At 47.4% G+C, this 11,947-nt stretch overlaps 1 protein-coding gene and 2 pseudogenes across 1 annotated transcript; 2 read left to right on the top strand and 1 right to left on the bottom strand.

The window, feature by feature from the left end:
* Positions 1-1,325: 1,325 nt before the first annotated feature.
* On the top strand, positions 1,326-3,150 carry LOC136520017 (pentatricopeptide repeat-containing protein At3g25210, mitochondrial-like; annotated as a pseudogene).
* Positions 3,151-8,474: 5,324 nt separating this feature from the next.
* LOC136520019 (hydrophobic protein RCI2A-like) lies at positions 8,475-9,193 on the top strand. The gene is made up of 2 exons (XM_066513421.1): positions 8,475-8,790; positions 8,875-9,193. The coding sequence occupies exons 1-2, from the start codon at positions 8,695-8,697 to the stop codon at positions 9,010-9,012; spliced, it is 234 nt and encodes a 77-aa protein (XP_066369518.1). The 5' UTR covers positions 8,475-8,694; the 3' UTR covers positions 9,013-9,193.
* A 520-nt stretch (positions 9,194-9,713) lies between these two features.
* Positions 9,714-11,947, bottom strand: part of LOC136520016 (ABC transporter C family member 13-like) — a 119,015-nt pseudogene continuing 116,781 nt past the window's right edge.

Genomic DNA, 11,947 nt, shown 5'->3' with positions numbered 1-11,947 from the left:
CCATTCTAAATTATAGGTTTTTTATTTTTATCTTGCAGTCAAATTTCTATAAATTTGAACAATATTGGGGTCGTTATCAAGACAATAGTTCATAAAGAATTTAATAAAACTTTTATTAAAAGTTATTAAGAAATCTATAGATATTATATTGTTTTATAAACATGATTAAAGTTATAGATGGTTGATTTAGAACCAAACAAAAAAATACTTATAATTTGAACTAAGGGAGGTGAGGAGTAGGGAATTTGAAGATATACCCTTATTAATAACAACAACATACAAGCTTATATGTACACCATTGAATAAGCTAGCTTTAGAGTACACTTTAAGTGACTTGTAAATCATTCAAGCTACAACTATCTCATGGAAAGGCCCTAATAATCAGTAGGAACTTACGCGGTTTTTTATTTATTCTAAAAAAATACCAACTTCGTTCAAAAGATTTGATCCTCTAGTGTTGTTCTAAGCCAAACCTTTTTTTAAGGCCTTGTTTAGTTTCAAAAAGTTTTCCCAAAAAGTGCTACAGTATCCATCACATCGAATCTTGCGATACGTGCATGGAGCATTAAATATAGACTGAAAAAAACTAATTGCACAGTTTGGTTGGAAAATCGCGAGACGAACGTTTTGAAGCCTAATTAGTCCATGATTGAATACTAATTGCCAATAAAAACGAAAGTGCTACAGTAGCCAAATTCCCAAATTTCGTCCAACTAAACAAGACCTTACAGAGAAAAGGTTCCCCTCGCCCTATAAAAAAAAAAGGTTCCCCTCGCTTTATTTACAAGAAAGCGTATCAGAGCATGCAAGTTCAAGCGTATTCTAAGTGTGCCTGCCATTATAAGCCAAATTATTTAAATTTGGTTAAATTATTAAAGACAACTATCAATACTATAATAGCAAATTGATACTATTAGATTTTTCAAAGAGCATATTGTCATAGTACACCTATTTGGTTTTATAAGTGTTAATATTTTTCATAAATTGAGTAAAATTTAGGATAATTTGCCTTCTGTCTTAGTACTAAAGGATTTTTTTTTCTTCCTTTTGTCAGGCTGAACCGCGTCACACGCTCACAAGTCTACTCTTTTTTTTTTAGAATCTGCGGGCCCTTGGTGTGGCCGCCCGGGGGAGCGAGCATTAGGCTCGGCGGCCCACGTGAGGTGGCAGCATGTCGCCGCAATAGTCACGAGGTCTCGCCCAACTATCACCAAAGCTGGGCCTCCGCAAGCCCCTGGTTGTCTCGGCCCACGTGACCGTCACCGTCGCCGGCTGGCTGCCTATCTCCTCGTTGAGTCCAGTGAACCCAACGCGGTTCAGACGAAGCCCACCCCACCATGGCGCTGCTCGCCGCCACCGCCGCCGCCGCCGCGGCGCGCCGCCTCGCCCGCCGCCATGACCTCATCCTCCTCCATACCCGCCTTCTCAGAACCACTTCCTCCACACACCCTCTCCCTCCCGACCCATATCCCATCCACCCCCGCGCCGTCCCCCGTCCGCACTCCCCCGGACGAGCAGTTCGCGGCGTGGGTCACGCGGCTGCGCCCGGGCTTTACCGCGTCCGATCTCGCCGCGGCGATCACCGCCGAGGAGGACCCGGACCTCGCGCTCGCGCTCTTTCGCTGGGCCGCGCTGCGCCCGGGGTTCCGACACGTGCCCGAATCCTACCTCGCCGCGCTCACCGCCGCCTCGTCCGGCCGCCGCCCCGCCGCAGCCGAGGCCCTCGTCCACGACGTCTTCGCTGGGGCCTGCGCGCCCGACCTCCGGCTCTTCAACGCATGCCTCCGCTTCTGCTGCGCGCGCCGCAGCCTGTTCCCGCTCGCCTTCGACATGTTCAACAAAATGCGTGCCATGCCCGCCGCCGCAGGATGCCGCCCGGACGTCGAGACCTACACGCTCCTCCTCACCGCTGTCGTCCGCCGCGTGCGCCGCCCACCGGCGTCGATGGTTTACCTCCATGCCGTCCGGTCCCTCTCCCGCCAGATGAAGGCCTCCGGCGTAGTTCCGGACACCTTCCTGCTCAACCTCATCATCAAGGCCTACGCACGGTGTGTGGAGATAGACGAGGCGCTCAAGGTGTTCCGTGAAATGCCGCTGTATGGCTGTGAACCCAACGAGTTCACGTATGGCTATATTGTCAAGGCCATGTATCAGAAGGGCAGGTCGGACAAGGGGATGGAGTATTATGCAGAGATGAGGGATAAGGGATTTGTGCCATCTGGAGGCGTGTACATGATCGCCGTGTCGGCATTGGCATTGGAATGGAGGTTTGAGGAATCAAGGCGGGTGCTACTGGATATGTTGGATTGCAGGAGGAAGCCAGATATGATCACCTACAGGACATTGCTGGAGGAGCTGTGTCGGGCTGGACGGACAGAGGAGGCATTTGAGGTGCTAGAGGAACTCAAAGGGAGGAAGCGAGGGGCATTGGATCAGAGGATGTACTCAGAATTGCTCGATGGGCTGCACTGGATTTCCCAGCCTCATCAAAACAGCCAACCTGTCCTCGACAAGGGTTCTGATGATTAAAAATGTTTGACATATTGCCTTGTACTGTATTATTCTGGTGGTCATGGTCATCCAAAATCAAATGCATGGTTGGTTTTATTTGAGAAGGCTGGCTAGATCTGCTTGAAGATTTACGATGAATTGACGCCGAGGAGCCACCCAATTCACATAAGCGCTTAGCATGATTGATGCACGGCTCAAGGTTCATAGAAGACCTGGAGAATACCTATGGGAGGTGTGGCATCAAAATTCTTGCATTGTTGCCTTGTTGGTATGCGTCCATCCGATGTGATTATACTACAAGTTGCGGTGACCACTGTCGGGATAGCAGCTCACTTTCAATGGCAACATTTGAAGTAAATCCTGGCGCAGCCATTCAGGAAAATTATTCTAGGTATTATATGTGACATATGGCTGCATAAAATTTCAGTGGTTTACACATGTTATATTTAGCTCATAAAGTGCAAAATTGGAATGGGTCTTATATGTTCCTTGGCGTTATGTTTCTCTTGTTTATGTGTTGGTATTTAAAATAAAAAGCTTATAGCCTGGATGACTGATAGAAGGTTAGTACATTAGTGCATATTCGAGAACTCGAGATGTTTATCTGTGTTTACCCATCACATAATGGATTAAATGTTCAGCTCCAGCACATGCATGTTGTTCATTAGCAAAGGTATACACATCTCAAAAGATGACAAGGCTGATCAAGCCCAGCCAATTGTCTTCTCAAAGTCTTACCTGCCTGTCATCCCCTACTTGCCTCCTGTAACCCATCTTCACTACTTGAGCAGCCCAAGACACCTCCATAACTGTGAGCTGCTACTAGTTGCAAACAAGCGAAAATGTTAGGGCGTGATTGGTTTGATTATGAGCAGAACCAGGGTCTCACTAACCTAGCTAAGCTCATGTAAAAGAGCCTTGTTTGAACAGAAGCGCACACATGTCCTGGCTAGACTCAGCCGATGTTCGGTTGGGCGCACTGTGGGGGATATGACACCCGGTATCTATAAGACAAGACATGGGCCGCACCATCAGAGATGGTCCAGCCCACAAGATCAAGGCGTGCACCGCAAGGCTACAATAAGACATTGTATAATATCAAATAAGATACTTTCCTTATAACCCTACCCCTTTAGAGCATATAAAGAGGGGCAGGGGTTCCGTAGTCGACATCCCCATACAGATCCTAGGCCTAGCCTAAGGCATCTGATCACACGCAACATCGTACAACAGTCAATACAATCCAACAGGCCATAGGAGTAGGGTATTACGTCGCACCGACGGCCCTGAACCTGTCCAACTCTTGTGTCTCTATTGCCTTCTTGTTCTTGATTACGCGCACCTCTGCCGATCAATCTATCTTCGTGGGACACCCCTCGTAGGACTGTCGACGATATTCTATCGACACGCACGCACATGATAAATATAAATAAGAAGAAAGATGAACATGCTTAGCAGTTCGGCCATAGCGTAAGCGCCCCCTTGTGCGGCTGTGCCTGTGGAAACGAAGGAAAATGCTATGTTTAGGGCGTTCGGATGCCCCGTTCTCATCGAACGCATCAAACCATCCACACAGACAAAAGCTCTGCTTGCCTCGCTCCGCAAGCACCGCTCGCTACAGCCTCGCTCCGCAAGCGCCGCTCGCTCTGGCCCGCGTCACGCAGCCTCATTCCGCCAGCGCCACTCGCTCCCGCCCGCATCATGCGCCCTCGCCCACGCCAATTCGCTCTGCGCCGCTGTAGTGGATCGACGGCGCTGAAAGCTCTAGTTTGGTTTTGGTGAATTGATGAAACCCTAAGTGCTAACCTAGTTTATCAAAGTGATTATGAGATAGGTAACACTACTCCAAGTGATGAAGCAATGGTGAAAATCATGATGATGGTGATGGCATGGTGATGATCAAATGCTTGGACTTGGAAAAGAAGAAAGAGAAAAACAAAAAAACTCAAGGCAAATGTGAAATTTGATAGGAGCTTTTTTGTTTTGGTGATCGAGCCACTTAGTGAGTGTGATCACATTTAGGATCGATAGCCGTACTATTAAGAGGAGTGAAACTCGTATCGAAATGCGGTTATCAAAGTGCTACTAGATGCTCTAACTTATTGCATATGCATTTAGGATCTAGTGGTGTGCTAACACCCTTGAAAATATTTTTGAAAATATGCTAACACATGTGCATAAGGTGATACACTTGGTGGTTGGCACATTTGATCAAGGGTAAAGAAGATAGAGTTGAAAAGGAGTTAGTCGCGCTGGTCACAGAGTGACTGGACACGTTCGAAATTGGGACCGGACGCGTCCGATATTTTATCTAGTCTTGGGGTAGTCAGACAGAAGTGTCCAGACATGTCCGGAATCAGGACCGGACGTGTCCGATATTTGGACCCGAGGTGAGCGACTAAGTGAAAGTGTTCGGACTCTGGCTTAGTGGAGTGACCTGACGCTGACGAGTTACTGTTTAGTGTTAGGTAAAAGTGATATAGCCTGATGCAGGTTTGCAGTGTGAACTAACAAATCTCGGGTTTTCAGCGCAATAATTCATCGGACGCTGGGAGCATCCGGTTCGGTGTGATCGGACGCGTCCGGTCGTCCCAGAGCGGCTCTAGGAGCTCTCTGGACTTGACTTGACGCTGTGTCTCCCGGGACCGATCATTTTCTAATAGCGTGTCCGATCACGTAGTATTACTGTGCACAGAGCTAGCCGTTGGGTGCCAATGGCTAAACTATTTGAAAGGGACACGTGGCAGTCAAGCTGCGACCGGACGTGTCCGGTCACTACACCGGACGCGTCCGGTGCACACGACCTGTGCGTTTGGTCGTCCCGCAGTCAGCCTAATAATTGAGCCAACAACTCTATTGTTTGGGGTGTCTATAAATATCGTTTGGCCGGTTTTAGCTCACTTTCTTGGTCATTGGCATTGACATAGCAACCTTGTGAGCTTTAGCCAAAGCCCTCCCACTCATCTTCATCTTTGTGAGATTGGGAGAGAATCTAAGTGCATTGCTTGAGCGTTTGCATCTATAGGAACTTGATATTCGTGTTTCACTGCGGGTTTTGGCTTGTTACTCTTGGTGGTTACCACCACCTAAATAGCTTGGGAGCTGCGAGGATCATCGAGCGAAGGTTGGTGATTGTCTCCGGCTCTGATTGTGGTGATGGTGAGTGGTTCTTGACCTTTCCCCGATGGAGAGCCAAAAGGTACTCTAGTAAATTGCCCGTGGCTTGTGTGATCCTTATCTTATATTGGTTGTGCGGCACCCTATTGAGGGTTTGGCGTGTGATGCCAATTAGCGCGTGAACCTCAAAGTGAGTAAATCGCCACAACGGGGACTAGCTTGCCGGCAAGCAAGTGAACCTCGAAGGAAAAATCATCGTGTCTTGATTGTCTCCTTGGTATTTATTGGTATTCACTCATTGGTCACTTGCCACGACGGTATACCTCTCTACCACTTTCTTGTATTTCATTATACATTCACTTGGATAGAGCTAGTGGTAGTTAAGACTAGATAGTGTATCATTTAATTGTATTACTCTCACTAGGTTGATCACCTAGGTGTATATTAGTGATATAGCTTTATTGTGAGATCTAGAGATCATAGAAAATAGAATTGGGTAGGTGGTTTGTAACCCCAAGTATAGTGCTAGCGCAAAATTCGCTTCGCCATCTTATTGACTAAACATTTTTCTTAGTGTTGTTGTAGAAATTTTTAATAGGCTATTCACCCCCCTCTAGCCATTAGGACCTTTCAGGAGCTGAGGCGTAGGGCCACTCCACCCAAGCTCATCGGCCGCATCGGCCCTATCCTTCCTCACCGCCGTCCTCGAGTCACAGCGCCCAAGTAGGCCTGCTACGGACTCCACCATGGCGGGGCGTCTCCATCCGACTATCATGACCGGCTCCACATCGCCGGGTGCTGCCATCTGCTGTCACGACCGCCTCCACCGTGTCAGTTCGCCGCGCCGCCCGCGCCATGTTGCGCTGAACAACGCGTGTTACAAACGTATGTTTTAGATTTTTTGGAGGTATGTTGTAAGTGTTTCATACGGACACGCGCCGCTCGCTCCCACCTACGTTGCGCACCCTCACACGCGTAGATTTGCCCTGCGCGCTGTAGTGGATCGACGGCACCGTCTTCGTCGCCAAGCTCTTCGTTTGCGTTGGCCTTGTTCTTTCTTACTGTCGTCCTTGAGCTGTAGCGCTCAGGTAGGCCTGCTGCGTCTGACTCCACCGTGGTGGGTGGTTCCATCCGACTATTGCGGCCGCCTCTACCTCATCAGGTGCCACCAGCTACTGTCGTGGTCGCCTCCACCGCGTCAAGTGGCGTCATCTGCTGTTGCGGCCGCCTCCACCGTGTCAGTTCACTGCGCCGCCCGTGCCATGTTGCGCTGAACAACGCGTGTTGCAAACGTATGTTCTGGATGTTTTAGAGGTATGTTGCAGGCAGGGGTGGACCTAGGATTTACCCAAGACTAGGGCCATTACATTAGAGATCATTGATATTTGTGCTTGGCTATAAAAAAATAGTGTTTTGTCCACTGTAATTAAGGACTAAGACTAGGGCCATAGCCCTAGTGGCCCTAGTGCTAGGTCCGTCACTGGTTGCAAGTGTTTCATACAGACACGTGTCGCTCGCTCCTGCCCGCGTAGATTCACCCCGTGCGCTGTACTAGATCGACGGCGCCTAGGCGTAGGGCCACTCCATCGTCTTCGTCGCCAAGCTCTTCGGCCACGTCAGCCCTGTTCTTCCTCATCGCCATCCTCGAGCTACAGCGCCCAAGTAGGCCTGCTGTGGCTGACTCTAGTGTCGCGGGGCACCTCCATTCAACTATCGTGAGCGCCTCCACCTCGTCGGGTGTCGCCATCTGCTGTCGTGTCCGCCTCCATCGTGTCGGGTGCCGTCATCTGCTGTTGCGGTCGCCTCCATTATGTCAGTTCACCGCGCCGCCCGTGCCATGTTGCACTGAGCAACGCGTGTTACAAATATGTTCCAAATGTTTCAGAGGTATGTGCAAGTGTTTTATACGTATGTTGTAAATGTAGATTGGGATGTTGCATATGTTGCAATGGTTTGTATACGTACGTTGCAAGCGTCTGTTTCCAATGTTTTATCTATTTTTTCAGACGTATCTAGTGTGTTTATCTTGACGTTGTATATGTTTCACATGTATGTTGTAAGTGTTTTATCTAAATGTTGTATATATTTTTAATGGTTTTAATATGTTTTTACAAATATTTCAGACACATATGTTTTAAGTATTTTATGTCTTATTTTATATGTTGATATTTAAAAAGTAGATCCGGTGTTCACCCGGAGACGACGCGCGCGAGCGGACCACGCGCGGGCGCGCGGAGCAGGCGACGTCTGGGTGGCGGCGCACGAAGGCGCAGGCATGTCCGAGCGTCGCAGGCCCTCGCCTGGACGCGCGAAATGAGGCGTCAGTTAGTCACTCTGCCCCTGACCGGCCAGGCCCAGTAACTAGTTCAGGCATCCGATCCGATCAGCCAAAAATATCCAATCACGCCCTCAGCTTGTCTCGCGCCCCTGACCGGCCAGGCCCAGTAGCTAGTTCAGGCATCCGATCCGATCAGCCAAAAATATCCAATCACGCCCTCAGCTTTTTTTTTTTTCACAAAATGAGGCATATGCCGAGAACTAGTTAAGTCCTTTTGGAACGGCTCATTCAAAACGGCTTTATCGGTGAAGCCAAAGTCGATGAAACCAGAAAAATTAGTTTTTTTTGTTTTCAGTTCATTTTAATCCTGACTTACAAAATGACTTCACGCTACAGTACCTTGATTTACGTAAAATAGATAAAGCCGAAGCCGATATAAGCCGTGTAAAAAAAAAAAAAGGCCCTTAGTCACTCTGCCCCTGACCGGCCAGGCCCAGTAACTAGTTCAGGCATCCGATCCGATCAGCCAAAAATATCCAATCACGCCCTCAGCTTGCGCGAGACCGCGTCGTGCCGCCCGTGGTGATTGGCCGAGTTCAGTTCCTTCCGCTCGAAGAGGGGGGAAGAAAAAGAAAAGAAAAAAACCTCGTTCCCCGGTCCGCGCTCGGCTGCCGTGAATCCCACCTTCCAGTTCCCGAAGCAAGCGAGCAGGGCAGCGCGCCAGGATCGGAGGCCAAGACGCCATCAATCAGCAACTGCACGCGCGTGGCCGGCCGCAGGAGGAGGAGATGGGCCTGTGCTCGTGCTGCTGCCGGTGCCTGGAGCTGCTGTGCTCGGTCCTCCTCCCGCCCCTCGGTGTCTGCCTCCGCCACGGCTGCTGCTCCGTGAGCCCCCCTCCCTCCTCTTCCTGATCCCTTTCCCTCCTTGCTCTGCGCTAACAGCCCGTTTGGCTTTCCGGGTCCGGGCAGTTGGAGTTCTGGATCAGCGTGGTGCTCACCATCCTCGGCTACCTCCCCGGCGTCCTCTACGCCGTCTACGTCATCTGCTCCGTCGACCCCCACCGCCACCGCGACCCCGACGACGACGACTACGTCTACGTCGCCTGACCGATGGACGGATCCCCCAGGTCCCCGTGGTGGTCTGGTCCGTGCCTCTGCTGTGTGCATCTCTGTGTTGGGTTAGTAGACTAAATCCGTCCTATGGCCGTCTGTAAACTATTTCGTGTGTCCAATCTGACAATCTGGACTAATTCATTCCATAAAGATCTGCTATTGTGGGATCTGTGCAGTTAATCAGGGTTGCTTTGCTACCACGTTCAGTTTTGCTTATGAATGAAACTGCAGATGGTTAGTAACCACCTGCATTTTCCCTCATTGCCAGCTGAGATCAATTCGAGGCAGCTTAGTGCTTTGTATGTCAATCCATCCTGGCGGTGCCTCACTTGCAGTGAGCAATCAAGTACCATGCTGCTAGAATTGAAAATAGCTACCCCTTACCAAAACAAAACAGCGAGAACTGAAAAGCAATCAATGAAGTAAGGTTTTCATGAACAGCACTTGTTTAGAAACAAGTTCTGTGATCCATTTCCCTGTTAGTACCAGAGCATGGAATTTTAACAGCTAGATGATCATCATATATTCAATGATTCGAATAGAGGGTCAGAGCCTCTGTTAGCCATATTGGAGCTGTTCTTACAAGCTCATTGGTCGGTGGTAAGTAAATATTGTCTGATGTCTAGGAAGTAAGTTCTAACTCTAAAAAGGTAAAAAGGCCTAGCATAACATAGTAGGAAACCATGCTCCCATAATCACATCTGAGATGCCTTGGCATACTGAGCGAATCTTGAGAGTCTGTGATTCATAAGGGCTTCTGGGTTTCCTTCTTCAACCTAAAGTGGAGCGGTATAGAGTTAGATACTATCCTACATTAATTGGATAATAAGGCATTTGAACAAAAGCATACTCATGACCTGGAGGTCTGTCATTTACCATAGGAATTAAAACGTTGATCCATTTTTGTTTGTCACTTGGTTTAAGACCTGTTTTTATTTATGTAGTGTTTTTAACAGTAATTTTCAACAAATGTGGCATTCCCATTTGTATTGTTATGATATATCATTCTTGTGAAATGTTATTTTGGTACATATGTTCTGAGTTCATTCCCATATTCCTCTTTGGTTTTTGCAATGGTCCTTCAAAATGTCGATCCTAGTAGCACAACTTACCAGTTTTCCTTGATCAAGAACTAGAATATTGTCCATCTTCATCACTGTTGAAATACGGTGTGCTATGGTGAGAACAGTCATGCCTTTGCATTCAGCAGAAATAGTATTTTGCAACAGGAAGGCTGTTTGGTTGTCAACATTGGCTGTGCATTCATCTAGACAAAGCACCTGCAGAATCACTTACAGTTACATGCATCACTTATTTGATCATCTCTGACAGAGATTTATAACTCACATGAAAACTGATAGAATTGACCAAATGGGTTTGATTAGGCTTTTGCACAGTTGTGTATCTGCTATAAGCAATACTGTAATGATATGGTAGCCCGTACCTTGGACGATTTTAGGATGGCACAGGCAAGGCATAGGAGCTGTCGCTGCCCTACTGAAAAAGATGCACCGCTTTCTTTCACATGGATGTCAAGTCCACCTATTGATTCTACCTCTCCCTTCATATGGCAGTTTTCAAGAACTTCCCATATCCTGAGATCTGTTGTTGTATTGAAAGGATCCAGGTTTTCCCTATCATGTATATTCACGATTAAATATTGAATATTGAACATTGATTTTTGTTTATTCCCTAATCAGTGCAAGCATGATAATAGTCGGCATGAAATGAAAACAGTGAAAAGCCAGCCTGAAAACTGTGAAAAAGAGCACTCAGTAGTTACCTCAAAGACCCATCAAACAAAAAGGGGCTCTGTGGAACTACTGCAAAATGTCCACGTAGTTCTCGGATGGCAACTTTAGCCAAATCAATGCCATCTACTAAGATGCGGCCATTGCAAATTGGAACTAAGCGGAAAAGTGCATTCAGTATACTTGATTTGCCTGCTCCAGTCCTTCCTATTATTCCAACCTAAAAGCCAGAGCAGATTTCAGGATAGCTTCACAAATCAAAATGACTCAGTGGAAGTCTTGGAAGCACGTACCTGCATGCCTGATGCAATAAGGAACGAAACGTCACTTAAAGCAGGGGGTAGCTCTGCCTTGTACTTCAGTGTTACATGTTCAAACTCAATCTTCCCATCCATTGGCCAGCTTCTCGGTGGAGGTTCTGATCCCTGGAGTTCTTCTTGAGGTATGCCAATGTACTGCAATCATCATCAAACTATTAAAGCTCGAGAGATGCTTGATGAATAAGGATAAAAGTGATTCTTCGGGTTACCTCATCAACCCTTTCCACGGAGATCATTTCCTTTTCTGTCTCTGTAAAGGTGGTTAAGAAGCCATTCAGCAACGATACTACAGGTGCTGCATATGATAAAGCCAGGCCCACCTGCAGTAGATTTTTTAATATGATTAATATCTAGTACTTTGAACATTTACAATTTCCATCGAGATGGAAATGCGTAAGTACAAGGTCAGCAATTGTGTTGTGTCCAATAAAACCTACCAGTCCAGGTGTTGCAAAGTTGACAAGAGAACTGCTATGGAAGCTGATAGTGGCCATCATGCCGATAAACAGAATGATAAAACCTGCCAACAACTGGACAGTTTGCTCGTCACTGCAGTGCCTGATTATAGGCCTCACTGATGGATAAAAGTAACTAATTCCACGTACATGATGATTTTATTATAGCAGGACAAAAAAAAAAAAGTACCTGGAGTCTCAACGAGAGCCACAAACTAGCAATGAGCTCAGAGTAGGATGTTTTCTGATATAGTGTCACATGTTGGATGAATCTTTCCAAGAAGAACCCCTGTGTAGTGTACTGTCAGTATCTTGAACAAACCACACAAGCACTAGCACTAGGGCCTTTGATATGTGATGCTTTTGAGTTCAAAAGGAAAGTTTTGATGTTTTAACATCCTTC

Source organism: Miscanthus floridulus, chromosome 18, assembly GCF_019320115.1.
Source record: "Miscanthus floridulus cultivar M001 chromosome 18, ASM1932011v1, whole genome shotgun sequence".
Taxonomy (NCBI): domain Eukaryota; kingdom Viridiplantae; phylum Streptophyta; class Magnoliopsida; order Poales; family Poaceae; genus Miscanthus; species Miscanthus floridulus.
The sequence above is the reverse complement of the archived record's forward strand: the minus strand, read 5'-3'. Positions and strand labels throughout refer to the sequence as shown.